The following is a 27,155-nucleotide window of genomic DNA, read 5'->3' as shown; positions in this document are numbered from 1 at the left end:
AAAGGCGGTTGTGGTGGAGGCCATCATCGAGTTGCTTAGTTATGACATTTAAGCAGGCAATATTCGATTTATCCACTAGGCAGTTTGGTCGGTCAGACGCAGGCCGGGCCCGAGTCCATTTACCTATTTTGCTGCAGGTCCGCCTTTTGCGCTTAAACGCCCGGAAGTGCAATAATGAAGTTGAGGGCGAACTCGCCCCCCATCCCCGACGCCTGATTTAAGTCCGGCGATAAAGCCGCGGTTAGCGGATCATGCGTAGACTGCCACTCAAATGCAACCGATTGTCTCAGATATAGTAAGCATGGTGCGAGCAGACCTTTTTTGTTCTTCTATCCATAATCTCCTTGCTATTGCCCTTGTAAAACACCTAGAAGTACAAAAATAGAATCATGAAGAGACGAATAGACAAAGAGTCCTCCACTATTTCCAAGGTATGCTCATGATTACTGTGCCGTCAACACTGTGAGTCCTCCTTCCGTGTTCAATGCCACTATGCTCTGCGCAGAGAAACCCCAGGCCACAGCGACCGCCGGGACCGCACTCCGCAGAGTCTCTGACCACGCCTTCGAAGCCTTTGAGTACTGCTGAACGGTGAGCCCGCTAGGGCCGCCGGCAAGGAGGAACTGTCCGGTGTAGTCCCAGTGAATCGAATCAACCTGGCTGCCGGTCTCGAGAACCTTGATTTCCTTCGAGCTGCGCAGATCCCAAACGGAGACCATGGTTGAGTTTTCGGTCACCGCGGCTAGGAAAATTCCGTTTTCTGAGAAGAAAACGCGTTTGACAGGACCGGCCAGATCGTAATTAGCGGCCACAGCACCCGTTTTAATGTCGAAGATCTTGATCTGACCATCCGCGCCACCAGCGGCGATGAGGTGGCCGTCGGGGTGAAATTGAACTGAAAGAAGGGCTAAACGGAAAGAGGGACGTCAGCTATGTCAAGTAGCCTTATGAATAGTGGCCGGTACTTACGAGCATCACTAAAGTTTTGCGTGATAACGGCATTGCTTGACAGGTCATACAGCACATAACTCTTATCAACACCAACTGAGGCGATAATATCACCAGTGGCATGTAATGCAAGGCTAGTAGCAGCACCGGCGTGTACGTTAAAGCTTGCAACTTCCTGGCTGCTCTCAAACACCTTCACGGAGCCCGTGGAGGAAGCGACAACCGCTTTCTCACCAGCCCAGATGGCATCGGTGACTGGGCCGTTTGATTGAAGAGTGTGAATGACCTGCTTCTGAGACAGTGAGAAGACGCCCACGACTCCATCGGCAATCTCGACGAGCGCCGAATCTCCAGATGGGTTGACAGACAGCGCCTTGCCGCCGGGGTAGAACGGGTCGGTGCTCTCGGTGGGCTTGTATGCGGAGATGGCGTCGCCTGTCGTCCAGCCCTCGGGAACGGGACGCTTACGTCGAGATTTCGACAGCCTGTCTAATGTCAGATTTGTACGCACAAGGCGCGATGGGTAGGTTTCTGTAGACGTACGATGCCTGTGTGCTCTCAACTCTGGCTAGCACCTGATCAGGCAGGCCACTAGAATCAACCTGCATCGCATCGCCCTGCCCTCCAGAGGCCCTAGCGCCAACAGTAACCTTGGACAGCGCATCGCGAGCCTCGTCCCTTTCCTGGGTTAACCGCGCGATAACTCGCACTGCCGCATCGTGCTGGTATAGCGCGGCGCTTAGCTCTTGTCGCGTTTGGGCAAGATTTTGACGTAGTGTGTATGTTTCCAGGGCGAGGGCGTCCCATTCCTCTTGGAACACGCTGAGCAACGAAGGGATCGAGGTGAGTGTAGGAGGTCGGGGTCGGACGACGCGCTGCGACTTGACATCGATGAGATCCTCCGAAGAAAGCTCCTCCCCTGTCACTGGATCCTTGCCATTCTCGGCAATGTACGCCTCGATAAGGCGTTTCTCAAAGACGCTTCCTAATCAGAGTCAGAAAGTGAAGCTGGCATGCTGTCTTAAGAGCCTGCAAACCTACCACTTTTAGGTGAAACGACCGGCACTTGCGGGGCCTCTCCGGAGACTGACGCGAGCATGTTAGCTTTAATTGAGCCATATTTATTATGAGTGGTGACTCACTTGCGCACAGCATGATGTGTAGATAGGTTGATTGATAAAAGAGACGTTGGAGATGGTGAAGCTGCGGCTCCTCTGGACTTTTCGACTGTCGCTGGATTTGGACTAGTGCCACCGCCGCAGCTGGCCGATCGATGGCAGCGTACACCTGTACTGCTACCAACGCTCCTACCAACGCTCGTACAAGCTATTCTGCTACCAGTCTAACAACAGTGCTCGATAGCCTGGGGCTTATACAAATTCTTGTGCTTATCTCAACACAGCACGAAGGCTGATATGTGTGTCTCTTAGCTTAAGGAAGTATTACGGGGAGTACTCTTCAACTGGGCCTGACCCGCTCAAGCATGAGGAACGATTTGCTGCACGCTCTGTTATTTGATCTGGAAGCGCAGCGCACCAGTACGAGTACGCCGGCTCTTCAGCTTTACACTCGCTCAGTCAAGCCATGGCCTTCAACGCCAAAAACCTCGCCTACGGTAAGTCGGATGCATCCTTGGCCAATATCGCTCTAATACCCGGTCCAGATGCGAAGGAACCTGCATTCCTACAGCGCCTCAAAGGCCATTACGGAAGCACTTCGGGAGGCCTAGAGCGCCCAATATCGCAAAGACCCCGCCGACCCCGAGACGATAATGAAGACGACGGCCCTACATACGTCGATGCAGAGAGCAATGAAGTAATTTCCAAAGAAGATTACGAGGCACTGGTGCAAGGCGATAGCGAGAACCAAGCTGAGAAACCTGAAAATGGTACAAAAGACCAAGAAGCCGGTGCAGAGGAGGAAGGGAAAAAGACGAAGACCGAAGGCGCCACCTCGAAGCAGACCTTAGCAGAAATTGGAGGACCTCGGAAGCGAAAGCAAGTCAAAGTTGTCGGAGAGGACTCTCAGGATGCTGAGGTGGAAGGTTGGCCAAAAGACCCAAGGCCTCAGAAACCGAAGCAGAAGAAGAAGAAAATCAAGCTCTCTTTTGAAGAGTAATTCTTGAACCTCTCCATTTCCGAGCCAGCGTAAATCGAACAAGGTAGCCCTCTACTTCAATCCGCATCATGCTTCTCTCTCTCTCATTGCGTGCGCCCAAGAGCATCTTAGATTCTGTTGCGACATGCTGAGGGACAACCCCACACTTGCCACAGTTGAAGGCACGTAAGCTATATTAATATGAGTCATTTCGACTCTTTTTGAATCAAATACTTTGTGAGAACTGTGGCTGGGGCATTCGGCAAGCCCTTGACTGGGCGAACGAACATATACTTGTGAGAAGTTGTTGAAGTTGTTGAGGTGAAATATTTTTCCAAAGGGCCAGCTCCGCCGTCTTCGACGGAACACCCATCAGCAATCAAAATCCTCACACGACAAGCCCTTCCTAGACTGGTTCTTTTCAGAGTTTTGGTCGCTGATTAGCAGCACCTCTCATAATTATAATGCCCGTTGTCAGCGTCGAGGATCTCGTTCGCCTTCAACGGAAGCCGGACGACATTCGAAACGTAAGTTACCCCTCTATCTCCTTTCATCCCACTTTGATGCCGGAGCGGGTGACGTTCTAGCCTGCCAATACTAACCATATTCTAGATTTGCATTCTTGCACACGTTGTACGTGACAGAGATCCGATAAATCCTCTGCTAGCTGATTCTAACGCTCAGCGGGTCTAGGACCATGGGAAAACATCGTTAACAGACAGTTTGATTGCCACGAATGGCATCATCTCGCCGAAGTTGGCGGGCAAGATCCGCTATCTGGATTCGCGTCCAGATGAGCAGCTGCGCGGAATCACCATGGAGTCCTCCGCAATTTCTCTCTTCTTTTCCATGATGCGCCGCTCTGCTCCTGATGCGACGCCCGAGGCAAAAGAGTACCTCATCAACCTGATAGACTCCCCTGGACATATCGACTTTAGCAGTGAGGTATCAACAGCTTCACGTCTTTGCGATGGCGCAGTGGTCTTAGTCGATGCTGTGGAAGGGGTCTGCAGTCAAACGGTCACTGTCTTGCGCCAAACATGGGTTGAGCAGCTGAAGCCTATTTTGGTTATCAATAAGATGGACAGGCTGGTGACTGAATTGCAGATGACTTCTGCGGAGGCTTACTCTCATCTCAGCAGGCTCTTAGAACAGGTGAACGCTGTGATCGGTAGTTTTTACCAGGGTGAACGAATGGAGGAAGACCTTCAGTGGCGAGAGCGCATGGAAGAGCGTGTCAATGCCGCAGCCCAGCAGAAGCAGGCACAGGATGGTGACTCCATTGAAGGAAGCGTTGATGGAGCACAATTCGAGGAGCGAGATGACGAAGACCTCTATTTCGCTCCGGAGAAGAACAATGTTATCTTCTGTAGTGCTGTTGATGGGTGGGCTTTCACTGTGCGACAGTTCGCGGCAATCTATGAGAAGAAGCTTGGAATCAAGAGAGCGGTTCTCGAAAAAGTCCTCTGGGGAGACTATTACCTTGATCCGAAGACTAAAAGGGTTCTAGGCCAGAAGCATTTGAAAGGCCGAGCCTTGAAGCCTATGTTTGTACAGCTGGTGTTGGATAGTGTCTGGGCAGCATACGATGCCACGACCGGAGGTGGTAAAGGAAAAGGGTACGGGTAACCTACTCCTGCGGTCTACTACATGCTGACTTCTTTACAGAGACCCTGTATTGCTGGAAAAGATTACAAAGTCTCTGGGTATCAATATTCCACCATACATTTTACGCTCTCGCGACCCTAAGAACATCATGACCACCTTATTTTCTCAGTGGCTACCACTTTCAACAGCTCTTTTAGTCTCGGTCATCGAATACCTTCCTAGCCCTAAAGCAGCTCAAGCCTCCCGCCTACCGCCAATGATTGAGGAATCTCCTGGGTCGAAGTTTGTGGAGACGAGGGTAAAAGAAGCGATGATTGAATTCAAGACCGGGTCCGAAGAGCCAGTCGTGGCATACGTTAGCAAGATGGCTGCTATTCCAGAAAGCGAGCTGTCGTCGAGTAAGAAAAAGTCCGGCACTGGCATGTCGGCAGACGAGGCCAGAGAGCTGGCCCGGAAGAAAAGAGAAGAGATTGCCAGGATGCAGGCAGAGGCAAGCAACAATGAAGAAGATGATTTTTCACGAGTGACGTCTGCGTTCGAGCAATTTACAGTCGCTGATACCAAACAAGAGCCCGAAAATGAGCAACCGGAAGACCCCGAGCACTTGATCGGATTCGCGCGGCTTTATTCCGGAACACTCTCAGTTGGCGATTCGGTCTACGTCCTGCCCCCTAAATTCTCACCTGAACACGCCCACGCAAGTCCGGAGCCGCAGAAGGTCATTGTGACGGACTTGTATCTGCTCATGGGAAGGAGTTTGGAGCCTCTCGAGTCTGTTCCTGCGGGAGTGGTTTTTGGGATTGGCGGTCTTGCTGGACACATTCTGAAAACAGGTACCCTCTGTTCGCAGCTTGAGGGAAGTATCAACTTGGCCGGTGTCTCCCTTGATACTCCACCAATTGTGAGAGTGGCTCTTGAGCCCGTTAACCCCTCCGATCTCAACAAGATGGTCACCGGTCTGCGTCTGCTTGAACAAAGTGATCCGTGTGCTTTATACGAAGTACTCCCCAATGGTGAACATGTCATTTTGACTGCCGGTGAACTGCATCTCGAACGCTGCTTGAAAGATCTCCGTGAGCGGTTCGCCAAATGCGAAATTCAGACAGGTCAAACCATTGTCCCATACCGAGAGACAATTGTAAATGCGTCCGAAATGGCTGCGCCAAAGAATCCGGAACTTGGGCGCGGAGGTGTCCTCGCGGTTTCTGCTTCGAAGCAGTTGACCATCCGGCTGCGAGTCGTCCCGTTACCAGAGGTTGTCACAGACTTCTTCACAAAGCATGTCGGTACTATTAAGCGTCTACAGTCTGAGAAGCGAGCAATCAGAGAAGATGGTGAGAACGGCAGCCTTTCATCTGAAAGTACGCAGCAGGATGAAGCCACCGATGCTGCAGGTGAGGCAAGGGAAGTCGCTCAGCTCTCGCTCGAGGACTTCAGGAAGGAACTCAACAAGACCTTTGACGAGGTCAAAGAAGATAAAGAGCTGTGGAAGGATGTCGTTGACAAAATCATCGCTTTTGGCCCTCGGCGAATAGGTCCAAACGTCCTTGTGGACGGAACCACGGTCAATACTTGCGAGAAATTGTAAGCATTTCAGATCAATTGTGATGACAACCACTAACGAAATGGACAGCCTCCTTGACGACCCTAAACAACAACCCAGCGTCCTCCCCGAGAATGCTAGCCGAGATGCTCTCATCGTCCGAGACTTCTGCGACAAAATTGCTTACGCCTTCCAACTTGCCACTGGACAAGGGCCCCTCTGTCAAGAGCCCATGCAAGGAGCGGCTGTCTTCCTTGAGGAGATTCAGATCAATGCCGGAGAAGACGAGATTGATCTCGGCCGTTTAACAGGCGAGACAATCCGCCTTGTCCGTGAAAGTATCTCCCAGGGTTTCTTAGACTGGAGTCCGCGAATCATGCTTGCCATGTACAGTTGCGAGATCCAAGCCTCCAGTAAGCTCTCCACCCTTCTAGTCGATCATAAAACCACGCGTGCTAATGAAGGCTCTTACAGCTGAGGTCCTCGGCCGCGTCTACGGTGTCATAACCCGCCGTCGCGGCCGCATCCTTTCCGAGACCATGAAAGAGGGAACCCCCTTCTTTACCATCCTCGCCCTTCTCCCCGTCGCCGAGTCCTTCGGTTTCGCGGAAGAAATCCGCAAACGCACTTCTGGCGCCGCCCAGCCCCAGCTGATCTTCGCAGGCTTCGAAGCGCTCAATGAAGACCCCTTCTGGGTTCCCGCGACGGAAGAGGAGTTGGAGGATCTAGGTGAATTGGCGGACCGCGAGAATGTGGCGAAGCAGTATATGGATAATGTGAGGAGCAGGAAGGGGTTGGTGGTTCAGGGACGAAAGTTGATTGATGCGGAGAAGCAGAAGACGCTGAAGAAGTAGAGGGTGGTGTCTTCTTGTGAATCTGATTGCTTGCTCCCCCGCAATCGTCGTTAAAAGAATTGTTCAATATACGGGGCGGTGTCATTTGCTACGGCGTCTAGATGTATATATCTCGCAGTGCTAGCTACATATATCAGAGATGCGACAACAACAGAATCTCGTGTATCTAGGAAGATGTGATGCAAGGAAACAGGGACCTGCTCCTGTTTTGTACCTAACCATAGTCAATCGCACTTGCCTAACGAAGCACGGTAACCGTACCTCTAGGAAGGCGCGACTCTCCATACTTGCCATTTCAGAATAGGAAGGAACCAACCATCAGGCGCACTTGCCTTACGAGCTCGACCTCAAATATGTCCTTATGCTGGAAGGTGCAATGGTGGCCTGGCACAACTTGCAGCTGCGGTCATCTTACCTTAGCCCGAGGGGGCGCATATATAATCGACATCAATCCGTCTTTGCGTTGCTGTACAGTACAATATTTGCAACTGATACAATGTAACTATAGTTTGAGCGCAAAGCATGGTGGAAAAGAATACAATGTTCTTTTCATAGGAGCTTTAGAGATAGAGATTTATTGATACTTGAATTTTGTGCCCTGCTTTGTATGTACTTTCACGAATCAACAGGTAATCGGAAAAAAGATACTAAACAAGGGTCGCGAAGATGAGAGTCTCCACGAGACGAGCCATTTTTCTTCCTCCATTGACAAACACAGACCAGCATTGAAAGGCCAGGACCATGGATACTGAGGAGGGGTAAGATATCTTGAGGACCACGAGGTAATGACAGAACGAAGAACGTCCTTTAAGAGGTTAATGCGAATTCATTGGGTATCTATTAGGTTTGAAGCTCGCGAGCGTCATGCTTGAACATGCGGCTTGAGTGCAAGGCTGCAAAGTCATTTCGTAACTGCGTCCTGGCGCAGTTGTGTCGATGGGTCTCCGGTATTCGGTTTGTCCCTGGGCTTACGGCCTCAGGTATGTAAACGAGGGCATAGCCTCGAATTGATGACTCGAATAGTCGAGCCGCAGCCGAGGAGATCAAGATTCGAGTTCCTTGAGTTCTTACTCGGTCTCAACGAAGAGATCAACCAGAGAGTCTGGGGGCTGATTGGATGTGCAAGTGATGTGCACCAAAAAGAACGGTAGATGTAATCAGAAAGGCCGAGCTACCTTTCTCTGTTCCGCAGCACCTGTAACAGGATCTCTCATCTCCTTCCAGCTGACTGGAAACATCATGTTACCGGCCTCACTGCGAGCCATGACGACACCAAGATCATTTCGTGCTGTGGTGATGTAGTAAAAGCTCTGATCACCGAGGGATATCACCGTCCCTCGCACAATGTCTCCAACGCGGAACATCTCGTCCATAATAACCCGGTCTTTTTCCACAGCACGCACATCTTCCTTCCGAATAAGTGCCTGAAATCGAAGTTCATCTGAGCTGCTGTGGTTCTCGGGGTTCGCTGCAGACGACAGGATTGACTCGATGTTATCGTTATCGGACGCGGACTGCGAGGGATTCAATGCTTGAGTACTCGCCAACTCATCCAAGACAACCAGAATAGACACTGTCGCCTGTCGTTTTTGGACTCGAGTGACGCGTGCCAATACAACGGAATCAACTGCAGGCAGTGTGTTGTACTTGGACTTATGTGCGGGTGTTGCAGACGCGGATGTAGACGTGCTCGTAACCGCAGTCTTCTTCGTAATGGTTCTTGAAACGCTAATCACCGACTTTGCCTGTGACTTCGGCTGCGCTTGGTCAACGAGAACTGGCCCGGCGATTGAGGCATAGACATGAGAATGATGAACATGGGTACCAGGGCCGGCAGCGTAATTGGCAACTGGCCCCAGACGCTGGCCTGGAATGGCCAAGGACGGTAAAGGACTTGTCATTAGCGCCAGGCCTGATTGATGCAAACTGTGAAAGCAATGGTGGAGGTCGAATGAAAGCAATCAAGAGCTTGGAAGTTCTTTTTCCCAGTGGGTCGAGCGGAATTACACTTTATCCGATGCCGATTCAACAACGTATAGTTATGAGTAGGTAGTTAATTATTAGAAAGTAATGACTATAATAGAAACATGGGAATGCAGGCGGAGAGCCAGGAATCTGACCAGAGCAGTAATTGTAAAACCGAACGTTATGGATGGATATACACTGTATATAAGTATCGTCGCAGCTAATAACAGCACCAGATCTCGAGCATCACTACAATAATTATCCGCGGCGAGAACCGCGTCTTCGCAAAAGAAGAGACAAACCCAGAGAAAATTATAGAACCTATCACTCCGAATGCTCGCTGAAATCAAGGAGTAACACCGAGTGAAATGCCTCTGAACACCCATAACATATAGAAAACAATGTATATCAAGGTAAGAAAAACAGAGAGCTCATGTAAGCAAAGAGGATATAAAGAGAAGAGGAATTGAAATAGGACGCTCGGGAACATACGAAGAAAGAGGACCTGATACCTGAACATCAACCTTCGACCAAGGTCTGCTTAGGCCCACCTCCGAGAAACTCGAGGCATCGTCGTGCCAAAGCAATGACCTCCGCCTCGCCGTCCTCTGTGTCTTCTTCATCGGACTCAATATTCTTGTCCGATATCGACTTGACCATGTGGACAATGTCGTCTGATTTGGAGATGTGGCCTATAAGGCGCTTGTCTTCCGACTCCAGGAGTTGAAGAAGCGTCCAGATGGCGATGTGCTGGAAAGTAGGGTCTCCACTGGCAAGGAACCGCTTAAGGTAGCCATGGATCCCTCCGTTGGGATCAGCCCAGTCACGGACAAATATAGAGTAGTCTCCAACTGTTGGCAGTCAGTCTCCGAGCAACTCTGTGTAGATATGCGCAGAGTATAGAACTAAAGCTTACCTTTGGAGGAGAGGTTGCCAAGAGCCGCAGCACTGTTTCCTTGCACCTCGATGCTTTCAGATTCCGTGAGCGGGATAAGTACGTCGAAGACACCGAGATTGAGCAAATGTGGCTTCAAATCATCACTAAGAGCCAAAACAGCTATCGCGGCGGTCATTTCGGATTGGACACTGATCGGTACGCGTAGGACTAGATCTTTGCATTTCTGAACAGCTCCAGCCTGGAGCACAAGCTCTTTGTTGCGGTCTGAGCTTGCGGCAAGATTCCGGAGGGTGGAGATGGCGTGGCACTGGATTTCTTCGTTATCGGTCGACCCTAGGAGATCAACCAGCGGCTTAAGAAACCCGGCATCGATGATAGGTGACTCGTTGAGAGGGTGGATAGAGATGTTGCGGATGCACGCAACGGCGGAGAGGATCAGGGGGAGGTAGGATGACTGTAGAAGCCGCAGGAGTGGTGGAAGGCCCTTCGCACGGACGATTTCGAGTTGATACTTCTCGTCAGAGGCGAGGTTTCGAAGAGCTAGGGCGGCCTGACATTGCACTTTCGGGGTGGACGAGTCCATCAAGTGGACGAGTGACTGGACCAGTCTTGACTCGGTCTGGGCAAGTCTCTTGCGATTGGACGAATCAACAGCGATATTACTTAGAGCAGTTGTGCAGTAATACTGGACGTCGACGTCCGAGGACGATAGCAGTTGAACCAGGACAGGAATCGCACCGGCGTTCACAAGCTGTTGCCTGTTGTCATCTAAGATAGTGAGTTAGGACAGAATAAAACCAATGGTCATGCTGGCTTAGGCTTACCTGAATGCGTCATGTTGAGGAGAGCGCCTGTCGCATTACGCTGCACACGCATGTCCTTGGACTTCGCAAGGCGGATAAGCGGCCCCAGGGCGCCGGAGCGGGCAATCTTGGCTTTGTTATCCTCATGAGTGGCGAGATTCGTGATGCAGCCCACCGCATTGCATTGGACTTCCACGTTAGGCGACATCATTTGTTTTATTAAAGGGGCGAGCCCTCCCAGGGCGACGATTAACACCTTGTTGTCCGCTACATTCCGTCAGCAGTCATCGAATAAGAGCTAGAGTCGAACCAACCGTTCACCGCAAGATTTCCAAGAGCGGCGCTCGCAGCCCGCTGCACCTCAATATCGGAGCTCTGTAGTAAGAAAAGGATTGGTTCTAAGGTGTCTCGATCGACCTCACGCACATCTGATTAGATACTCATGTTAGTCCTTACATCGATTTCGTAGCCTGCCATTGACATTTACCTCGCTCTGTAATCTCAGCAAACGTCAGACTAGCGCTTCTTTGAAGGTCAACATTATCGGAGTAGACAAGTGTGCTTAGAGCTCGAAGAGGTTCGCCAGCGAAGAAGTCGGTTTCGGCTCTCTATTTATTACATTAGCGGCGTTGATCAGTGAGATAGCCATTATCTGAGAAGCATGACTACTTACATTCTCGAGGTAGCTGAGCAGGTCGGACACAGCTTCCCGTTCATTATCTGCTAGAGTTGTTTCGTAGATCCCTTCTCTCGAGCGACCGCCGAAGGGTCCGAGGCAGGCGGTGATATGACACCATCGATCAACCGCCGATAAACAGGAGAGACAGGCGTTTGCGATTCCAGCCATGGTTTCGAAGCTATCGACCCTGCAGCAGAACCGAAACGCAGCCCCGCAGGCGTCAAGGATCGAGGTGTAGAAGAGGTTGAACGCTGGTCACTGCGAACACGGAAAGCATGCACCAGAGGACCCGAGAGTTGCTCCTTCTCTTAAGATGTAGTATTCGGATCGCCTTCTCGAGCGCTGGATTCGATCTCGGGCGCCGTTGCGGGGACTTGCTGGTTGTTTATGAGAGTGGAGAGTAGAGGGTCAGATGAAGGGAGTAGGAGGGAAGGAGAGGTCGACAATGCGAGGCAGGACGGGACCTAGCTCTGCATACAGGAGGAGCTTGAGCTTGGGAAAACAAAACAAGATCGGGCGGTGGAAGGAGAGAAGTCGCAGCAATCACGACCGGTAATGGCAGCCAGTTCCCGTCTGATTAGAAGCAGCCGACTTTGATCCCCAAGAGGTGCCTGTCGCAGAGAAAAAAAAAGGCAGTGATGGAAGAGGGGGCAGAGAAGGGTGAAGATGGAGAGATGGAGTTAACTAGGTAGTGATTATGACCAAGCGGGTTTAGTTCCAAGCTCCATCCATCCATGACGGGCTGGACGAATGACGGCACGCTTTTCTTAAGCAGGTCATAGCTAAAACCAGCCCAGGGCTCCCTTTCCACTACATCATATCAATATTAAGGCAGGTCGAGTTTGCGATGCCCGCATATATTAGGTATTGACAGGCAGAATACTAACCGAGAGCAACAGACAGACAGTCCTGATCATGTCGCATCATGTCGATCCTCGTTACACTGTTATCGAGTCATCTGCTCTGTGCCTCGTGCAAACATAAGTTGATAGATAAGCGAGTATCGTACTATGTGCCTTTCCCGATCTAATGAGAGCCCTGGCCAGTCGTCATTTTTCAAGATCGATCTTCCCTATTCCATCCTATGGGCGGTGGTTCGTCCCGTCAGAGAATCTTCGGGCGTACCTGAAGTGCCGGTTTTGAGGGACCAACTCTCGATTATTTGCGCCTCAGTGATGACCAACCTTTGGCATCCGACAAATACTGGGACGTTTTTATGTGTTCTCGTGCTCCGATGTTGTTGACTGCTCGGTGGTGCACTCCGCAGCCTCCTCCACGACTCTACCCGCAATTTATACAACCCGCGACCACCGGATGGATTTGACACTGAGCTGAAACAAGTCGGTGTCATCGATATCAAAGCGGACCGGATTGGTGCTTCGTAAAGCTGACATGGATTTTACAGAAACCACCCGACATGCCGGTCAATGGAGCCTGGATGTATCGTTGCAGGCGTACGTAAGATGGTCGCGCGAGGAACGCCTTCACCGCGATCCCTACAGCGGACGAGTATACGAAAGAAGTTGCGTACTCTGTCTTCTGTTCCTGGCGACATACAGATCACTACTCAAAAGTACAGAGGACTTGCCTGTCACAAAGACCACGTGAGGGGCGCAACGTCACATGCGGAGAATGGGGATGGGCTCATGACCGATTCTGGAGCAGTTTGAGGTCGTTGGAGCAGGACTGCATGCTGAGAGGCTCACCAGTTTTTGACTCCGAGCCTTAACCCATCGGCCCCGCACACTAAAAATGACACTAACGGGCCATTCTCCCATCAGAAGGTGCCGACCAGCCCCATCTTGCCATCCTCGGCCGAAGGTGGCAACGATTGAATCTCCTCCCGAGTCTCTTGACAACTCTTGAGTCTTGAGCCTTTGTTCCTCACAGGGTCACCCTGATACCAGATGCCGCCTGGACTTCAAGGCTCTATCGGTCTGGATTGCTGATCACCAGTCTGGTGGTATCAGCGACGAGAGAGAAACAGCGTAGAGACTTTCCAAGTAGCCGAAAATAGAGACATGCTGAGTAGCAGTACGTTTGCCAACCCGACTGGACAAGATGCGGGATCCATGTTTAGGTCAACTCTGGTCCCTCGAGATTCGAGTTGCCTGGTTGACTCGGGCAAGGGAAAGACGTTGTCTGACTGGATATCTTCTACAAGCGTTCGAGAAGAATGGGTCGACCCTGGTATGGCCCGATGCTCCACTCCGAAGAAAGCGTTTCATCATGTTCTGTAGAGCCCTCGGAATGATTCTTGAGCAAGAAAAGCCCTTCCTTCGTATGATGAAGCTGCATTCCAATCGCCCCCACTGCCCAGGCTTGCTGAAGATCGCTTGAAAAAGACAGTGATCATAAAAAGAACATGCCCCCTCATGCTTTCCCTTGCTTCTCTCCTCTCTGCATCTTTCCACCTGCATTCCAGAGCCCTGACCTTGCTGCATCCCCTCAGGACCTGACTCAATCAGACACTGTCAATCCATCAAACACGGGCCCATCTACCTCGATGATTTAAACGTGCGATTCACTCAGAGTACATCACCAGACGACCCAGCATACGGAGTAGAGAAGCTATCTGCCGATCTCACGAGGTATACTACTATTTGGATTTGGGAAGAAGTGCGCAGTGCTGTTGGCTGGGAATAAAACCCAGTCTCTAGTCTCTGTAAATTGGACAATTGGAACCCTCAGCTTTTCTGTTCAAATTGCCCCTTTCCCTCCTCCTGATTTTCTGCCTACGGCTCTACGAACGACTTTTGGCATAAAAACGCCCGCGCCCAATGATGGCAGCGTCTGTCTCCGCCTCCACCACGATTTCCAACCCCCTTCCTCACGTTTCATCCGACTCCCGCTCTGGCCCATTTCGGCGACTCAGTCAACTGCGTGCCTATACTCAGAGTCATTTTTCTGCTCCGCACTCTCCTTCTGTTAATTCTACAGCTTCTTCAACCGCCAACACCAACACCAGTACCTTGAACCAACAACCACGCCCTGCCCGCCGTCACAGCATTGGCGGTCGTCGCCTGTCCTGGTTTTCCCCTCAAACCACCACACGCATCGACTCCGCTCAACAAGCAGCTGCGGACTCGAGCCCATGCCCCGAGCCTCGCTCTGAGAACGCTCGTTCAAATCGCTATAGCGCGATACTATTTCCAGGCTCTCGTGGCTTCGAACTCGATCTACGATCTCATTCCCAGCCGTCAGAGTCTGCGATCTCCACCTCGTCAGAATCTTCAGCACAGTCGAACCCCGGCGACATGACGAGACTGCGAAATTCATCCCTAAACCACCAAGACGCTCGCAGCGAACAAGCCTCTAGTGCTCCGCCGTCGTCTGCTCTTCACAGCACAGCGCTTGACTCCCCTGATCCTGTGATCGTCGAAAGCGCCTCCTCCACTCCCGGTCCAAAGTCGAAAAAGGGTGCAACCATCAGTTTCTACCCTCACCAAGACCCGAGTCAAAGCTCCCGCCCCTCCTTACCGTTCATCCCAGTTTCGCGAACCCTCCCCTCGGACACTTGCAGTATTCGTGTTGGACGTTATTCCGAGCGAGATGGACTTCCTCTCCCGAACCCCAGCGAACCCTCCGATGCCCCTGTCGGATTCAAGTCGAAAGTCGTGAGCCGCAAACACTGCGAATTTATATATATGAATGGGCAGTGGCATATCAAGGATGTGGGAAGCTCGTCTGGCACGTTCCTCAACCACATGAGGCTAAGCCAACCCAACATGCCGTCTCGATTATACTCCATAAAAGATGGAGATATTGTGCAGCTTGGTATCGACTTCCACGGTGGAGAGCAACTGATTTTCCGATGTGTGCGTATCAGGGTCGAGTGCAACAGATCCTGGCAACAACAGCCGAATGAGTTCAAGTATGGTTACAACCTCATTCACTTTCGCTTGCCGGGCTTTTAAGCTAACCTAATCGTACAGCAAAAATACCGAGAGTCTCATCAAAAACCTAGGAAAAGGTGAAACCGGTGATTACTCTGGCTGTCGAGAGTGCTCCATCTGTTTAGGATCCGTGCTGGTAAGCAGTATTTTTGAATTTTGAGGATATGCAGAGCTGATCTCAGAATGCAGAGACCGTATCAATGCCTATTCATGGCAGCATGTGCGCACGTTTGGCATTATAAATGCGTCAGCCGCTTGATTCATACCCCCGATTACCCTATGTTTCAATGCCCGAATTGTCGTGCATACACCGATTTGAGTGCCGAGGTTGATGATTCGAACGATTATGAGGCCGAGAGCACAAGCCGGAAAGATTCAAGTACACAACAGGCTACAAACGAAGTCCAGTCAACTCCTTCCCCTCGATCAGAAACCAGCTGCAACTCGAGTGTTTCACGCAGTACGGATGAACGCCACACACCTGACTTACCCACGGACAGTCTATCTGGCGATGTGGAAAACATGCATTTAACCACCACTCATACACCTGGACCGGCCTTGGAAGGTTCTACCACTTCTGAACCTATCTCTTCCTGCGGCGTTCCAGGCTGGCAGTCATTATCACCTTCGACGAGTGCAGTTCCATCCCGGCAGGCCGCACTCCGTGTTGACACGCCCATGCGATCAGAGTCTTCAGAGGAAAATTTGCTAACTCCTCGAAACGACTCCGGCCCTCTAGCTTTCGACGGCCGGGCGGGAATGTCATAGGATCACTCTGAATAGATGGCCGTGGTCGCGGCTGCAGATCCAAAATTTCTCGTCGGCTGTCCCGACTAAATAAATCGTCACCTCATCTCTGCCTTGGGACACCATGCGCACTATATCCATTCATTCTACATGAGTGGCTATCTCATTATCTATGATCAGCTTTCTGATTGTAACTTGTTGCATCTAGCATTGCGATAATTTTTGTTTCCACCCTAAACCTTGACTATACCCCCTTTCGCTGCCTTGGTCCAGTGTCAATTCCACTCGTTGACTTTTAGCATATTCGGCTAGCGATCTCTGTTTTCGCTCCGTTGATTGTCCTCGTTGTATATCTTGCATAGCCTGTCCGGATCACGCACTCGTTTGCGTCGTCCTTATTCTTCCTGGTGACCGGCGCTCTTCTACTACACTTGCAAGTTGCAGATATCCATATCTATATTTTCGACTATTTAGGTTGAAGGCATTCTTTTTCAGTTCTTGTCAATATCTAATAGTTAGTCTCTTCGGTTGGTACCATTTAACATAATAGAAATCCATCATTTAAGCACATTTTGGTACTTTGTTTTTCGTGACTGATTCCTTGAGTATTTCGTAACTAGGCTTGGTGGACTGCGTTCGCAGCCACTCGATGACACTCATCAAGAACCCCGCTCTCAGGATCAGCTGGGGGATGAGCATCATGCCTCTTTCATCCAAACCCCGTCGATCGACAAACAACAAAGTGCGGAGGTGTAGGTACCCCACGTCTTACATGTGGGTTGTGATTGATGGACTGCATGGATTAGGTGCATCGTGGCTAGGTATAAATCGTAAGCTTTGGCTTTGATTTGCTATTCCTGAATCCTGGCGGCAAATGGACCCGCAGAGCAAAGTCCCCTTATCTGAGTCCGCAAGATGGACTAGTTAACACTATCCTTAGTCTCTCTCTGGAGGAGTTGACAGGAGATGAACCCTCACCGCCACCTCTTTTCCCTTGTCCTGAGCTTCCATCAACAAAGCTGCAATGCGGTTGAACTTCAGTGAATTGCCTACTCCGACATTAAGTCGCCAGAACACGTCGCTTCTTGGCCATGGCCCTGGCCATGATCGCCACCACTCGCGCGCCAGTACACATCCGCATCTGCTCTCAACCCGTCGTAAGCCAAGAAGGTAACCGCACTCCTTTCTAGAGTCTGCGAAGAAACAAAATTGATCGAACCTGGCTAGATGGCCGTTAGTATTCCGATTCATCAAGGGCGCAATCCATGGCGCAATTCTAGTCTACGTGCTTCTTCACGCGGCTTTCACGGCGTTCGTCATATGTCTCGATCAGTATGTCTTTGATACTGTAGGGCTGCCGAATACTATAGTACGTTGACTCCTAGCTCAATATGTATCTAGCGATAAGAACTAATGAGAAGGAAGATTCCCTCTCTCTCCATCGTTGTCGGCCTAATGCTCGTCTTCCGCAACCAAACGTCCTACAACCGTTTCTGGGACGGCCGTAATGGAATGACAACCATAAACACTGCAATCCGGAACCTCGTCCGCACGATTCTCACAAATGGCTACAACCCCACCCGCCCACTAACCCCCGCCGAGAAGGCAGACATCGAGCGCACCATCCGCATCCTCATGGCAATCCCCTTCGCCGTGAAGAACCACCTCCGCGCTGAATGGGGTGCCGCCTTCACAGGGATTCTACTCGGGAGTGACGTCTCCGAGAACGGAACGGCGGCGTACAACCCTGTTTATGCTGGGTTGTTGCCTCGAGATCTTGTAGGGAGGGAGGACGAGGGTCTCGGCGTGCCGTTCCAGTTGACCTTTTTCATCGACGGATTTATTAAGCGGGGTGTTGAGAGGGGGTGGTTTCATGCCCCTGGGGCGAGTCAGATGCAGGCGCAGTTGAATGGCTTGGTAGACGCTTATGGCAAGATGGAGACGATTAAGTTAACGCCGATTCCGGTGGCGCATTTGTAAGTCTCATTTGTCTCGGCCAAGATTCCTTTGGATGGGAGCGGGCATGCTGATCAGACTTTATGTGATAGAATTCACCAGAAACAAGTCCTCGCGTTGTATGGATGCGTTCTTCCTTTTGCCATGGTGGATGATATGGGGTGGTGGACCATTCCTATTGTCAGTCTGGTAATCTTTACGCTCTACGGAATCGAAGGCATAGGCTCGCAACTGGAGGATCCATTTGGGTACGACCGGAATGATATCAAGATGGATGCCTTGGTCGGCGATGCCAAGATTGAGATTGATGTTGTCCTTGCGGAGTGGCGGCGGCTTATGGAAACGATTGAGCGCGATCATCAGGTCGGTAATAGTAATGACAGCCAGGGAGTCACTAATGGAGCCGGGAAAGATGAGGGGTTTGTAATGCCTGATATGTTTCTGAGGGCGAGGGCGAGGGTCCCCGGTAATGGTCTCGAATAGAGCTGGACGTAGGTAGAAGCTTGGGGAAATGGAGTTCCTAGCTATAGTGGCTAATCAGGGTATATGACATCTATAAAGTTGTTCTCAGGTCGAAGTCTTCCGAGCAAAACGAACCAATTGATTCCTCATAGAGGAGCTTCCAACATAAGCACGCTCTCTAGAATTGTGTCTGGGGTTGCGTATTCCAGCACCTTTGCAACGGCCTTCAGGTCGCTCCCATACTGCAGACTACGATCATCCTCCGCTTTGGCGACGACAATTCTGTGCCGGAACACCTTTTTAGCGGCCAGCGCTACAACTGACGGAGTGAGGTAGTCTATCCCGTGGATTATGGCGAGGAGTCTGCGCATATTAGGTCCGTTCACTTCAGTTGCGAGTGAGATAGTGGAAGCTCACTTGGCTAATTTTGTAAATTGGATACTTGATCGCGCGGAGATACCACCTGCAACAGCACGACTCAGGCGGAGGAAGACTACGATATCTTGTTGATATCGAACGAGCTCGGCAGTGACTTTTACCAATTTACTTGCGTCGTGTATCTTGTCTAGTAGCTTTAATGCGTCAGCAGCGATGCGGTTGCTAGGCTGAAAAGGCTTACATCAGGCTCGATACGTGGATGACGGCCGTAGTCCTGACCGCCTGTTCTATGAATGACGGAAGAAATGGACTGTCCATCAGAGTACCAGTCTTGATCATCCTCGAGGTAAGCATACCCATCATCATCGTCATGAAAGTGTGAGACGAACAGGTTATCGTTCTGGGTTCAATTAGTCCAGTTGATGCACCATGAACTAAGGGCAACGCACGAGATGCGCGACGAGCTTCGGCCGGGCCTGCCCCGAGTCGCGAACTACAATGGCAATAAGCAAGAAGTTTGTTGGGGCTTCGAGTATACCCCTTGAGGTTACAAGCTTCTTTGAGCGCATCAACTGAATAGACTTAGTATGAGTTGATGACAAGGGTAGGGTAGTAGTATACCTCTAGAGCCTCGAGCTGTATACTTTCACACGCATAATCAAGGTTCTTCGCAATAACGGCATTAACAGTCCTGTACCCAACCGCACCATCTGCCTGCTCGTAGCGTGAGGTCGGGATGCATATATGGTCATACAAGTCCTCAGAAGACGTGGTATCTGTAATATCCAAGATCGTGTAATCGAGACCGTATGTATGAGAGCAGATCTTGTATTTTCGTTAGCTCATTAATGAACAGCAGGGGTATTGCAATTTACCAGAGCAAGTTCTGCAGCAACATCATTGATATTCCCGCCAGTAGCCTCCATCAAACAATGCTCCCGTCCCCCTAGGCAAAGGAGGAGAGCCAGTTCAAGATCCGACAGCTCATGGGCAAGCCCACTTATGTCTTGCATATCATCCATTATTGTATCCTACAATGGCGCTCATAATGAAACATCGATGACCGAAAGTTGAGCTTGAGATATTGTAGAAGTGACGGGGGCAGTGGCGATCGGAGCTTGATCTAAGCCTGTACTAATCGGGTTAGCGTGGCTCCCAGTCCGGAGCGATGCGAACGACAACAACGGGCAGGCGGCCAGCACCACAGCATCATCCGCAGTTCGAGAGCCGTCACACTCTCGCCTTTCCATGAACCCGTCATCTCCCAATGGCACCTTCTAATCCTCTAGCCAACTGGGAGAGGCTAGGGACTAGCTTCTACCGGAAATTCCTTGTCTACCGCTCTGTCTTCGATGAGGATGTTGAGTTAGAGAACTACATCGTCGCCGGCGCTCCGTATGGAGGAGCTATTGGTGCGCTTTCCTGTTCGAAGATGTCTTTGACTAGAAATTAATCGAGTCTCAGCACTGTATCGAGATGAGAGTAAGCCTTTAAGGTTTCGAGACGCCAATACCGCGAAATCGAACATCGACATCTATTCTCGTTCTGGGAAGCTAATCAATCGACTCAAGGTAAGGTTGTCCTTTCTCTTGCTGGTACGCATATCTAATGAATTTACTAGTGGGAGCATGGCACCATTCGGGGTCTCGGCTGGTCCGATCAAGAGGAGCTTTTGGTGATTACAGAGGACGGTACCGTCCGTCGCTACTTTGGTTTGTATGGCGACTTTACGTCGTTTTCTTTGGGCAACGTATGTTCGAAACTCTTGATTTAGCTCTCAGAATTTTGGCTGACCTTCACAGGGAGCCGAAGAGTATGGGGTAAGAGCATGCAGGTTCTGGAACTCCGGCTTTGTTGCTCTGCTGGCCAATAATCAGCTGATTGCTGTGTCTAACTACACCGAACCGCGACCACGGCTTTTGGCGCAGTGTCCTGAAGGGGAAGTGGCTTCTTGGTCGTTGATTCCTCCAGCTTACACCCTGTCCCGCTCGGTTGAAGTACTGCTAGCTGTCGACAAGACGATCTACTTGATTGACCCTACCGAGGCAGAGGATAAAGTGCTTCAAAATGGACCTTTCAAGCACGCGAGCGTATCACCCACAGGCCGCTTTGTGGCTCTTATCACCGCCGAAGGGAAAGTCTGGGTGGTGAGCAGCGATTTCCAGAGCAAGTTCAGCGAATACGATCCGGAATCACGAGTTACACCCCGTGCCGTGGAGTGGTGTGGCGATGATGCAGTTGTTATCGCTTGGGAAGATGAGGTGCATCTGATAGGGCCTAACGGCGCTGCCGCACGGTAAGCTTATAAACTAGCACTAAGGGCTCTCTAATTCGAGCAGGTACTACTACGATGGGACTGTCCATGTCCTACCAGAATTTGATGGAGTTGGCCTGATCACAAACGATACATACGAGTTCCTACACAAGGTGTCAGGCAGGTTTCCTGTTCCGTTACTCGTCAAAATCGCCGCTAACATGCAGTAGATGTGACCGAGGCTATTTTCCGACTTGGGTCAACTTCTCCTGCGTCTGTTCTCCTAGACTCCATCGAACTTCTAGAGAAGAAGTCTCCGAAGGCAGATGACAATATACAACGCATTAAGGCGAGCCTGCCCGAAGCCGTCGACACCTGCGTTAAGGCTTCTGGGCTCGAGTTCGACGCCCATTGGCAAAAGCGACTGTTAAAAGCAGCTTCATTCGGAAAGTCTGTTCTAGATCTGTACAACAGCGATGAGTTCGTCGAGATGACCGAGAAGCTCCGAGTGCTGCAAGCTGTGAGAGACTTTGAGATAGGGCTTGCTGTTTCATATGAGCAGTACATGCGCCTGACACCAGAGAGACTAGTTGAGCGGCTAGTGAATAGGAGAGAGTACCTACTCGCGATACGAATATCAGAATACCTCCAACTTCCCGCCGACAAGATCTACGTCCACTGGGCTAGCTCAAAAGTCAAGGTTTCCACGGTCGACGACGAAGCCGTTTGCAAGCTTATCGTGCAAAGGTTAGATGGAAAACCAGGAATTTCCTTCGAGGTGATCGCTCAGGCGGCGTACGATGAAGGGCGCTCACATCTCGCTACGCAGCTGCTGAACCATGAACCGCGGGCTGGGAAGCAGGTTCCGTTGCTGCTGAATATGGAGGAAGATGAAATCGCACTGGATAAAGCTATTCAGAGCGGAGACGACGATCTTGTCAATTATGTCCTTCTCCAGCTCAAGACCAAGCTTCCCCTTGCAAGCTTCTTCAGAATGATCAACACACGCCCAATGGCATCGGCCCTTGTGGAGACGACTGCCCGTGCCGAGGATACGGAGCTGCTTAAGGACCTGTTCTATCAAGACGACCGTCCTCTAGATGGATCCAATGTGCTGTTGTCGGAGGCATTGAAGGAGACAGACCTGCCACGCAAACAGGAGAAACTGCAGCTAGCCTCGCGATTACTCTCGGACTCGAAAGACCCAACACTAGTTTTACAGCAAAAGCTGTTGACGGAGTCGTCTCAGTTACTCAAAGTTCAAGAGGCCTTGGACAAAGATTTGGCGGAACGATCCGAGTTCCTTGGCCTGAGCTTAAACGAAACGATCTACAGGTTGATCAGGTCTGGCTACGGTAAGCGCGCACAGAAAATTCAGAGCGACTTCAAGATGCCAGAGAGGACATATTGGTGGTTGAGATTACGAGCCTTGGTAGCTAAGCGGGACTGGGGAGAGCTGGAAGAGATCGGCAAGGCCAGGAAGTCGCCGATCGGATGGGAGGTGAGTGAAAAAGAAATCGTAGGTATCATTGCATAGCTAACGTGATGCGAAGCCTTTCTATAATGAGATTTTAGGTGCTGGGAACACAAAGTTGGCTTCGGTCTTCGTTCCAAAGTGCACCAACCTGTCCGCGGAGGAGAGGATCGAAATGTGGGTTAAGTCTGGAATGGTTGTCAAAGCCGGAGAAGAGGCTTTCAAAACGAAAGATGTCAATGCCCTTGAGCTTCTGATGGGGAAGGCCTCCGGTCAAGCTGCCGTCGAAATTGGGCGGATGATCAATCAGCTCCGGCCAAAGAAATAGCGATGTGATCGTGCATTGCATCCTAGCGCACATTCTCAGGTGATCTCGTCATCCTCATCGATCGGTGCGTGCTCGTCAACCACAGAATTCTGGGTAACAGGGGCGGAACGTGTCTTTGGCTTGCTACTCGTATGTGCGGTAGAGGCATCGACCATGGCATTGTCATCGTCATTGTTCGCCTCGGCAAGGGCGGCAAACTTGGACGCTTTTTCGTTCAAGTCGCTCCAATCAGCCTAGAAACACGTCAGCGCCAAAAACACAAGTTTCTATCACTGATTTTTATTGCATACCGCACGAGACTTGACAGCTTTCGCTCGGGTGACGCTGCCGGCCACCTTCTTCTCCAGCTGGTCCAGAATAGCCTCCGCCTTCTCCATGCCCTTTTGCTGCCGTTGCCGCTGCGCCCGTGATTTGGCCCTGGGCTTCGATTGCTTCTTTGTTACGCCGGCATTGGCACGGTCGGTGAGAATGGACTCGCGGTGCAATTCTGTTTTTTCAGCGCGGGGAAGGGAGGCCAGAGACTTGTCAAGGTCGAGACTGGGGGAGGCCGCCCGGCGGGCAGCCCGCGAGTGTTTGGATTGCGCTGTATACCGGTAATGTTAGCATGTATACTGAGACCATAGACAATGGAGCAATAGGTATTGTAATGACTTACGCCTTGATTTGGCCATTTTGGAGGTCGTTGTGATAGTTGTGTTTCCGTAGAATATTTTTGTGGAGACCGCTATCGATAAAAGTCCGCTGCGGGTGGCCAGGCCGACCCGAAGTGCAGCTGGGGCGCTTGCTTGCTTGCAGCCGATCTGCAGGTGCTTGCCGGTCGCCTCTTCTCCAATTCAACGCTTTTCGCTCCAGTTGTTTTTCACACTTTCCGAGCTTCTAGCAACGCTGTCCTTATGCCGTGTCTTATAGCTCTCCAACAGCCATGAATGCTCGCAGAGAGGGGATTGATTTCCTCACTCAGAGTCCCCATAACAGATACAAGACGAACCAACATGAGACCTTTTGGCAGAGCAACGCAAACTTGACATACCTTCTCGTCGCAGCGCTATCTGTTCTACTCTTCTTGAACCACTTCAGATCAATCCCGGCCTCGCTCGTTGGCGCAGTGTGGGATATCCTTGTCTATCTGACGCCTTCCCGAATAGTCGCTGTTCTCGATTCGAAAGGGTCGAACGATTCAACGGACGAATATACCGGCTCGATGACCTTTCAGGCTAAAAGCGAGGCGATGCAACGGATTCTCGGAATCGACAATACTTCCTTTTCGTCGTTCTTTTCCCGATCCACGACCTTGTCTGGGCTTGGTACCGCTCTTCTCGGGAATAAAGACGCTGTGCCGCCAGGCCTTGGAAACTGGGACAATTCTTGCTACCAGAACAGTATAATCCAGGGCTTAGCATCATTGCCATCATTTGCGGGCTTTCTACAGCGGAACATTGATCTACTGGGCGAGAAAGTCTCGCTCTCCACACACGAGGCTCTCCGGGGTATCATCGACCGACTCAATAACGCGGAAAACCACGGACAGCGGTTATGGACTCCTCCGGATCTCAAATCGATGAGCAGTTGGCAGCAGCAGGATGCACAGGAATACTTCTCGAAGGTTGTGGATCAAATCGATCACGAAGTGCAGCAAGGTACACGACGCCAGACACGCAACCTTGGACTGAAGATGGCAGGGCCGCAGGAACATGTCATTGGTACTACAGGGGCGCAGGTTGACGGTACGGCGCAAGGAGGACTTGCAGAGAACACATCTTTCCGAAACCCGTTGGAGGGCCTTCTTGCGCAAAGAGTGGGGTGCATGCAGTGTGGATGGACAGAGGGGCTTTCTCTGATACCTTTCAACTGCTTGACTGTTCCTTTAGGCGTGGGCTATGAATACGACATTCGCGACTGCCTAGACCATTACATGAACCTAGAGCCGATCGAAGGTGTGGAGTGCGCAAAATGCACTCTCCTCCGCGCTCGAGACCAGCTTCGCAACATACTGCAACAAATCGAGGATGAAAGTAGGCTTGCCCAGTCTGCCGAACCGACGAAGGTGCCGGCTTTGAAAACACCCGTGGAGGAACGGCTGCGCGCAGTTGAAGAAGCTCTGGAGGAAACCGATTTCTCGGAGAAGACACTATCGAAAAAGTGCCACATCCCTTCAAAGAACAGAGTCTCCACGACCAAGTCTAGACAAGCCGTCATTGCAAGACCACCTAGTTGCTTTGTTATTCACGTTAATCGAAGCGTGTTTGACGAGCACAGTGGTATGCTGAGAAAGAATTATGCAGCAGTCAAGTTTCCAAGAGTCCTCGACCTGAGCGAATGGTGCTTAGGAGGGAGCTATGCAGGAGATGTTGAGCAGAAGATCGAAAATTGGGGCACAGATCCTCGATTGTCAATGCTCCCACAACCAGGTGCCGCTAGAGATACTTTCGGACGCCGCTACGAACTACGTGCAGTAGTTACTCACTATGGCCGACACGAGAACGGGCATTATATATGCTATAGAAAGCACCCTGTCGAAATCTTCCCAGCTCATGTCCCAGATGCAGTTCTGGAGGCGGACGGCGAGAAGGAGAAGTCAGAACGCTGGTATAGACTCAGTGATGAGGATGTTCAAATGGTCAGCGAGGAAAACGTGATGTCTCAAGGAGGCGCATTCATGCTATTCTACGAAGCTGTCGAGACGCCTCCTCCTGGGAGCGATGCCACTGTGAATGGGCACCCAGTGTCGAGCTTTACCTCTGCCTCTCCTGAAGATATGTCATCAATCACTTCAACAGCCACAGATCGTTCCACCGCGTCCGACACGTCTCGCGCCACCAGTGTGTCGGCTGAGGGGATTGAGCAGACCAGCGACAAGGGCCTGTCTATGTTGGAAGTCGATTGAGACTTCTGCTGGCGGACGAGCTCCGTGGCAAAATTTGGCTTTCTCTCCAGAGCAACATGCAGTTGCATGCACTATGATACCCCTGCAGAGCATTATTGGCGTTTTGGCTTTCGTCAAACATTTTTTGTATTTATATCACAGGATCTTAAAGTTTGGTCTGTATCAGTACACGCAATAGGGACTTTCCGTGCTGTCGCCGTCCATCAGTCGTAAAAATTATCGCCCTAGGCCCTGTAGAAGATCACCCGACCCAACGCCTTTTCCTAAATACAGTACGCCCATTCAAGCCAAACATAACCTAGAAAACACCAGCCCGAAGCATAATCTCATGAAACTGCTCCAACGAAACCCCAGCATCGACACCAGACCCCCCATTCGCTTCCAGAATCATGTCCTTAAGCAAGGCATCTGCCACATCCTCTTTCAATTCGCGCGCAATCCTCCCCAGATGACCCAGTGTAATCGGCCCATCCTTACCCCGCGTAAATAGCTGGAATGCAGAGTCCACCTCCGCAGACATCGCCTCGTCCGATCGTGATCGCAGCTTCGCTGCTGCGACAGAGAGGAAAGGCGCATAGGGGACGTAGCCGGTAACTGTTGGGTCGATCGCGGAGAGAATAGACTGGAGTTCTTTCGACGATGATGGTTCAAGACCTAGAGCTCTGCATTGAGCATGCGCGTTAGCTAGAACTCAATCACCTCCGGTCATTCCCGGAAGCAGGAGGACATACACAAGAGCCTTCCGTACATCCTCCCGGGCAATGACGCCCTCCTTCTCATTCGGAAAATCCTCATTAGGCTCGGCGAAGATGTGAAAGACCTCCTTAATCTCGTTCTCTTCTTCCCCGCTGATATCGTTCTCCTTTGCGAGCTTGGATTGGCGCGCTTTCTTCGGTGCGGACGAGGATGCGCTCGGCGCGGAGCGCTTCTTGGGTGGCTGGGCGACCATTACGAGTTAGGAGTTGAGTACAGGGTTTGGGGTCGGGAATGTGCTTACCATCTAGCTAACCTGAAGGAGGCGAGGTGCGGTGCTGCGATTGACGTCAAAGAGAGTGGTGAAAGAGCGCTGGTGTTTGATGCGGGGTGCCGGCCATTGATAGGCGCGGGGTGAAAGGGCTATTGTGAGCTTTTGGATAGCATCACATCGCAGGTCTGTTGAGTAACTGTTAAGCTGGGTTGAGGTTGTTGGCTAGTGCTTCTTGTCGCATCTCATCGAACAGGACGGAAGCTCTACAGACTCGTGATGGATGTGCTGACGTAACGGTTCGTACCTGGGCAGTTACCTACAGCTAGATCCGAGCGAGAGTCGCCATCGCAGGTTATAAAAGTTGGATTTCTCTTTTAGTCTCTACGCCAGAGTACTTGAACTGTTATATCATCT

General features: G+C 51.1%; 13 protein-coding genes across 13 annotated transcripts; 7 read left to right on the top strand and 6 right to left on the bottom strand.

Moving 5' to 3' along the window:
* Window positions 1–443: 443 nt before the first annotated feature.
* BJY04DRAFT_212338 (pre-mRNA-processing factor 19 family protein) lies at window positions 444–2,103 on the bottom strand (the record flags this gene model as incomplete). Its single annotated transcript, XM_073714560.1, has 5 exons — window positions 444–907; window positions 970–1,433; window positions 1,492–1,933; window positions 1,990–2,034; window positions 2,091–2,103. The coding sequence occupies 5 exons, from the start codon at window positions 2,101–2,103 to the stop codon at window positions 444–446; spliced, it is 1,428 nt and encodes a 475-aa protein (XP_073577110.1).
* Window positions 2,104–2,256: 153 nt separating this feature from the next.
* On the top strand, window positions 2,257–3,239 carry BJY04DRAFT_175568 (DUF4604 domain-containing protein). Its single transcript, XM_073709345.1, has 2 exons — window positions 2,257–2,563; window positions 2,612–3,239. Exons 1-2 carry the CDS (start codon window positions 2,533–2,535, stop codon window positions 3,064–3,066), a joined length of 486 nt encoding a protein of 161 aa, XP_073577109.1. The 5' UTR covers window positions 2,257–2,532; the 3' UTR covers window positions 3,067–3,239.
* Window positions 3,240–3,286: 47 nt separating this feature from the next.
* Window positions 3,287–7,342, top strand: BJY04DRAFT_870 (GTPase RIA1). Its single transcript, XM_073721212.1, has 6 exons — window positions 3,287–3,572; window positions 3,658–3,678; window positions 3,739–4,664; window positions 4,714–6,237; window positions 6,287–6,609; window positions 6,671–7,342. Exons 1-6 carry the CDS (start codon window positions 3,510–3,512, stop codon window positions 7,048–7,050), a joined length of 3,237 nt encoding a protein of 1,078 aa, XP_073577108.1. The 5' UTR covers window positions 3,287–3,509; the 3' UTR covers window positions 7,051–7,342.
* Window positions 7,343–7,605: 263 nt separating this feature from the next.
* Window positions 7,606–8,991, bottom strand: BJY04DRAFT_175563 (exosome non-catalytic core subunit CSL4). Its single transcript, XM_073709344.1, has one exon. The coding sequence runs from the start codon at window positions 8,949–8,951 to the stop codon at window positions 8,208–8,210; it is 744 nt and encodes a 247-aa protein (XP_073577107.1). The 5' UTR covers window positions 8,952–8,991; the 3' UTR covers window positions 7,606–8,207.
* A 104-nt stretch (window positions 8,992–9,095) lies between these two features.
* Window positions 9,096–11,936, bottom strand: vac8 (protein anchor VAC8). Its single transcript, XM_073721120.1, has 6 exons — window positions 11,390–11,936; window positions 11,204–11,324; window positions 11,031–11,144; window positions 10,738–10,983; window positions 9,932–10,681; window positions 9,096–9,866 (listed from the first exon to the last, which is right to left on the bottom strand). Exons 1-6 carry the CDS (start codon window positions 11,561–11,563, stop codon window positions 9,535–9,537), a joined length of 1,737 nt encoding a protein of 578 aa, XP_073577106.1. The 5' UTR covers window positions 11,564–11,936; the 3' UTR covers window positions 9,096–9,534.
* A 2,239-nt stretch (window positions 11,937–14,175) lies between these two features.
* Window positions 14,176–16,059, top strand: BJY04DRAFT_212333 (FHA domain protein; the record flags this gene model as incomplete). The annotated part of the gene is made up of 3 exons (XM_073714559.1): window positions 14,176–15,269; window positions 15,331–15,427; window positions 15,481–16,059. The coding sequence occupies 3 exons, from the start codon at window positions 14,176–14,178 to the stop codon at window positions 16,057–16,059; spliced, it is 1,770 nt and encodes a 589-aa protein (XP_073577105.1).
* A 618-nt stretch (window positions 16,060–16,677) lies between these two features.
* BJY04DRAFT_175558 (uncharacterized protein) lies at window positions 16,678–16,953 on the top strand. Its single transcript, XM_073709343.1, has one exon. The coding sequence runs from the start codon at window positions 16,688–16,690 to the stop codon at window positions 16,883–16,885; it is 198 nt and encodes a 65-aa protein (XP_073577104.1). The 5' UTR covers window positions 16,678–16,687; the 3' UTR covers window positions 16,886–16,953.
* A 44-nt stretch (window positions 16,954–16,997) lies between these two features.
* On the top strand, window positions 16,998–18,545 carry BJY04DRAFT_175556 (bestrophin family protein). Its single transcript, XM_073709342.1, has 4 exons — window positions 16,998–17,208; window positions 17,266–17,407; window positions 17,464–18,014; window positions 18,087–18,545. Exons 1-4 carry the CDS (start codon window positions 17,063–17,065, stop codon window positions 18,475–18,477), a joined length of 1,230 nt encoding a protein of 409 aa, XP_073577103.1. The 5' UTR covers window positions 16,998–17,062; the 3' UTR covers window positions 18,478–18,545.
* A 4-nt stretch (window positions 18,546–18,549) lies between these two features.
* On the bottom strand, window positions 18,550–19,911 carry BJY04DRAFT_742 (uncharacterized protein). The gene is made up of 6 exons (XM_073720979.1): window positions 19,710–19,911; window positions 19,456–19,659; window positions 19,284–19,406; window positions 19,076–19,234; window positions 18,874–19,028; window positions 18,550–18,819 (listed from the first exon to the last, which is right to left on the bottom strand). Exons 1-6 carry the CDS (start codon window positions 19,854–19,856, stop codon window positions 18,603–18,605), a joined length of 1,005 nt encoding a protein of 334 aa, XP_073577102.1. The 5' UTR covers window positions 19,857–19,911; the 3' UTR covers window positions 18,550–18,602.
* A 136-nt stretch (window positions 19,912–20,047) lies between these two features.
* On the top strand, window positions 20,048–23,529 carry vp16 (tethering complex subunit VPS16). Its single transcript, XM_073709341.1, has 7 exons — window positions 20,048–20,246; window positions 20,299–20,405; window positions 20,456–20,584; window positions 20,637–21,130; window positions 21,174–21,268; window positions 21,319–22,589; window positions 22,642–23,529. The coding sequence occupies exons 1-7, from the start codon at window positions 20,102–20,104 to the stop codon at window positions 22,888–22,890; spliced, it is 2,490 nt and encodes an 829-aa protein (XP_073577101.1). The 5' UTR covers window positions 20,048–20,101; the 3' UTR covers window positions 22,891–23,529.
* BJY04DRAFT_212329 (Alb1 domain-containing protein) lies at window positions 22,926–23,561 on the bottom strand (the record flags this gene model as incomplete). Its single annotated transcript, XM_073714558.1, has 3 exons — window positions 22,926–23,123; window positions 23,181–23,473; window positions 23,546–23,561. The coding sequence occupies 3 exons, from the start codon at window positions 23,559–23,561 to the stop codon at window positions 22,926–22,928; spliced, it is 507 nt and encodes a 168-aa protein (XP_073577100.1).
* A 140-nt stretch (window positions 23,562–23,701) lies between these two features.
* On the top strand, window positions 23,702–25,878 carry BJY04DRAFT_175550 (ubiquitin-specific protease UBP1). The gene has a single exon (XM_073709340.1). It carries the CDS (start codon window positions 23,813–23,815, stop codon window positions 25,772–25,774), a length of 1,962 nt encoding a protein of 653 aa, XP_073577099.1. The 5' UTR covers window positions 23,702–23,812; the 3' UTR covers window positions 25,775–25,878.
* Window positions 25,879–27,073, bottom strand: BJY04DRAFT_175548 (EF-hand superfamily Ca2+-modulated protein). Its single transcript, XM_073709339.1, has 3 exons — window positions 26,772–27,073; window positions 26,506–26,711; window positions 25,879–26,436 (listed from the first exon to the last, which is right to left on the bottom strand). Exons 1-3 carry the CDS (start codon window positions 26,772–26,774, stop codon window positions 26,073–26,075), a joined length of 573 nt encoding a protein of 190 aa, XP_073577098.1. The 5' UTR covers window positions 26,775–27,073; the 3' UTR covers window positions 25,879–26,072.
* Between the last annotated feature and the right edge of the window lie 82 nt (window positions 27,074–27,155).

The sequence above is a fragment of the Aspergillus karnatakaensis genome, assembly GCF_047715665.1.
Source record: "Aspergillus karnatakaensis strain CBS 102800 unplaced genomic scaffold BJY04scaffold_1, whole genome shotgun sequence".
Lineage (NCBI taxonomy): Eukaryota > Fungi > Ascomycota > Eurotiomycetes > Eurotiales > Aspergillaceae > Aspergillus > Aspergillus karnatakaensis.
This window is presented reverse-complemented; position numbering and strand designations above follow the sequence as displayed.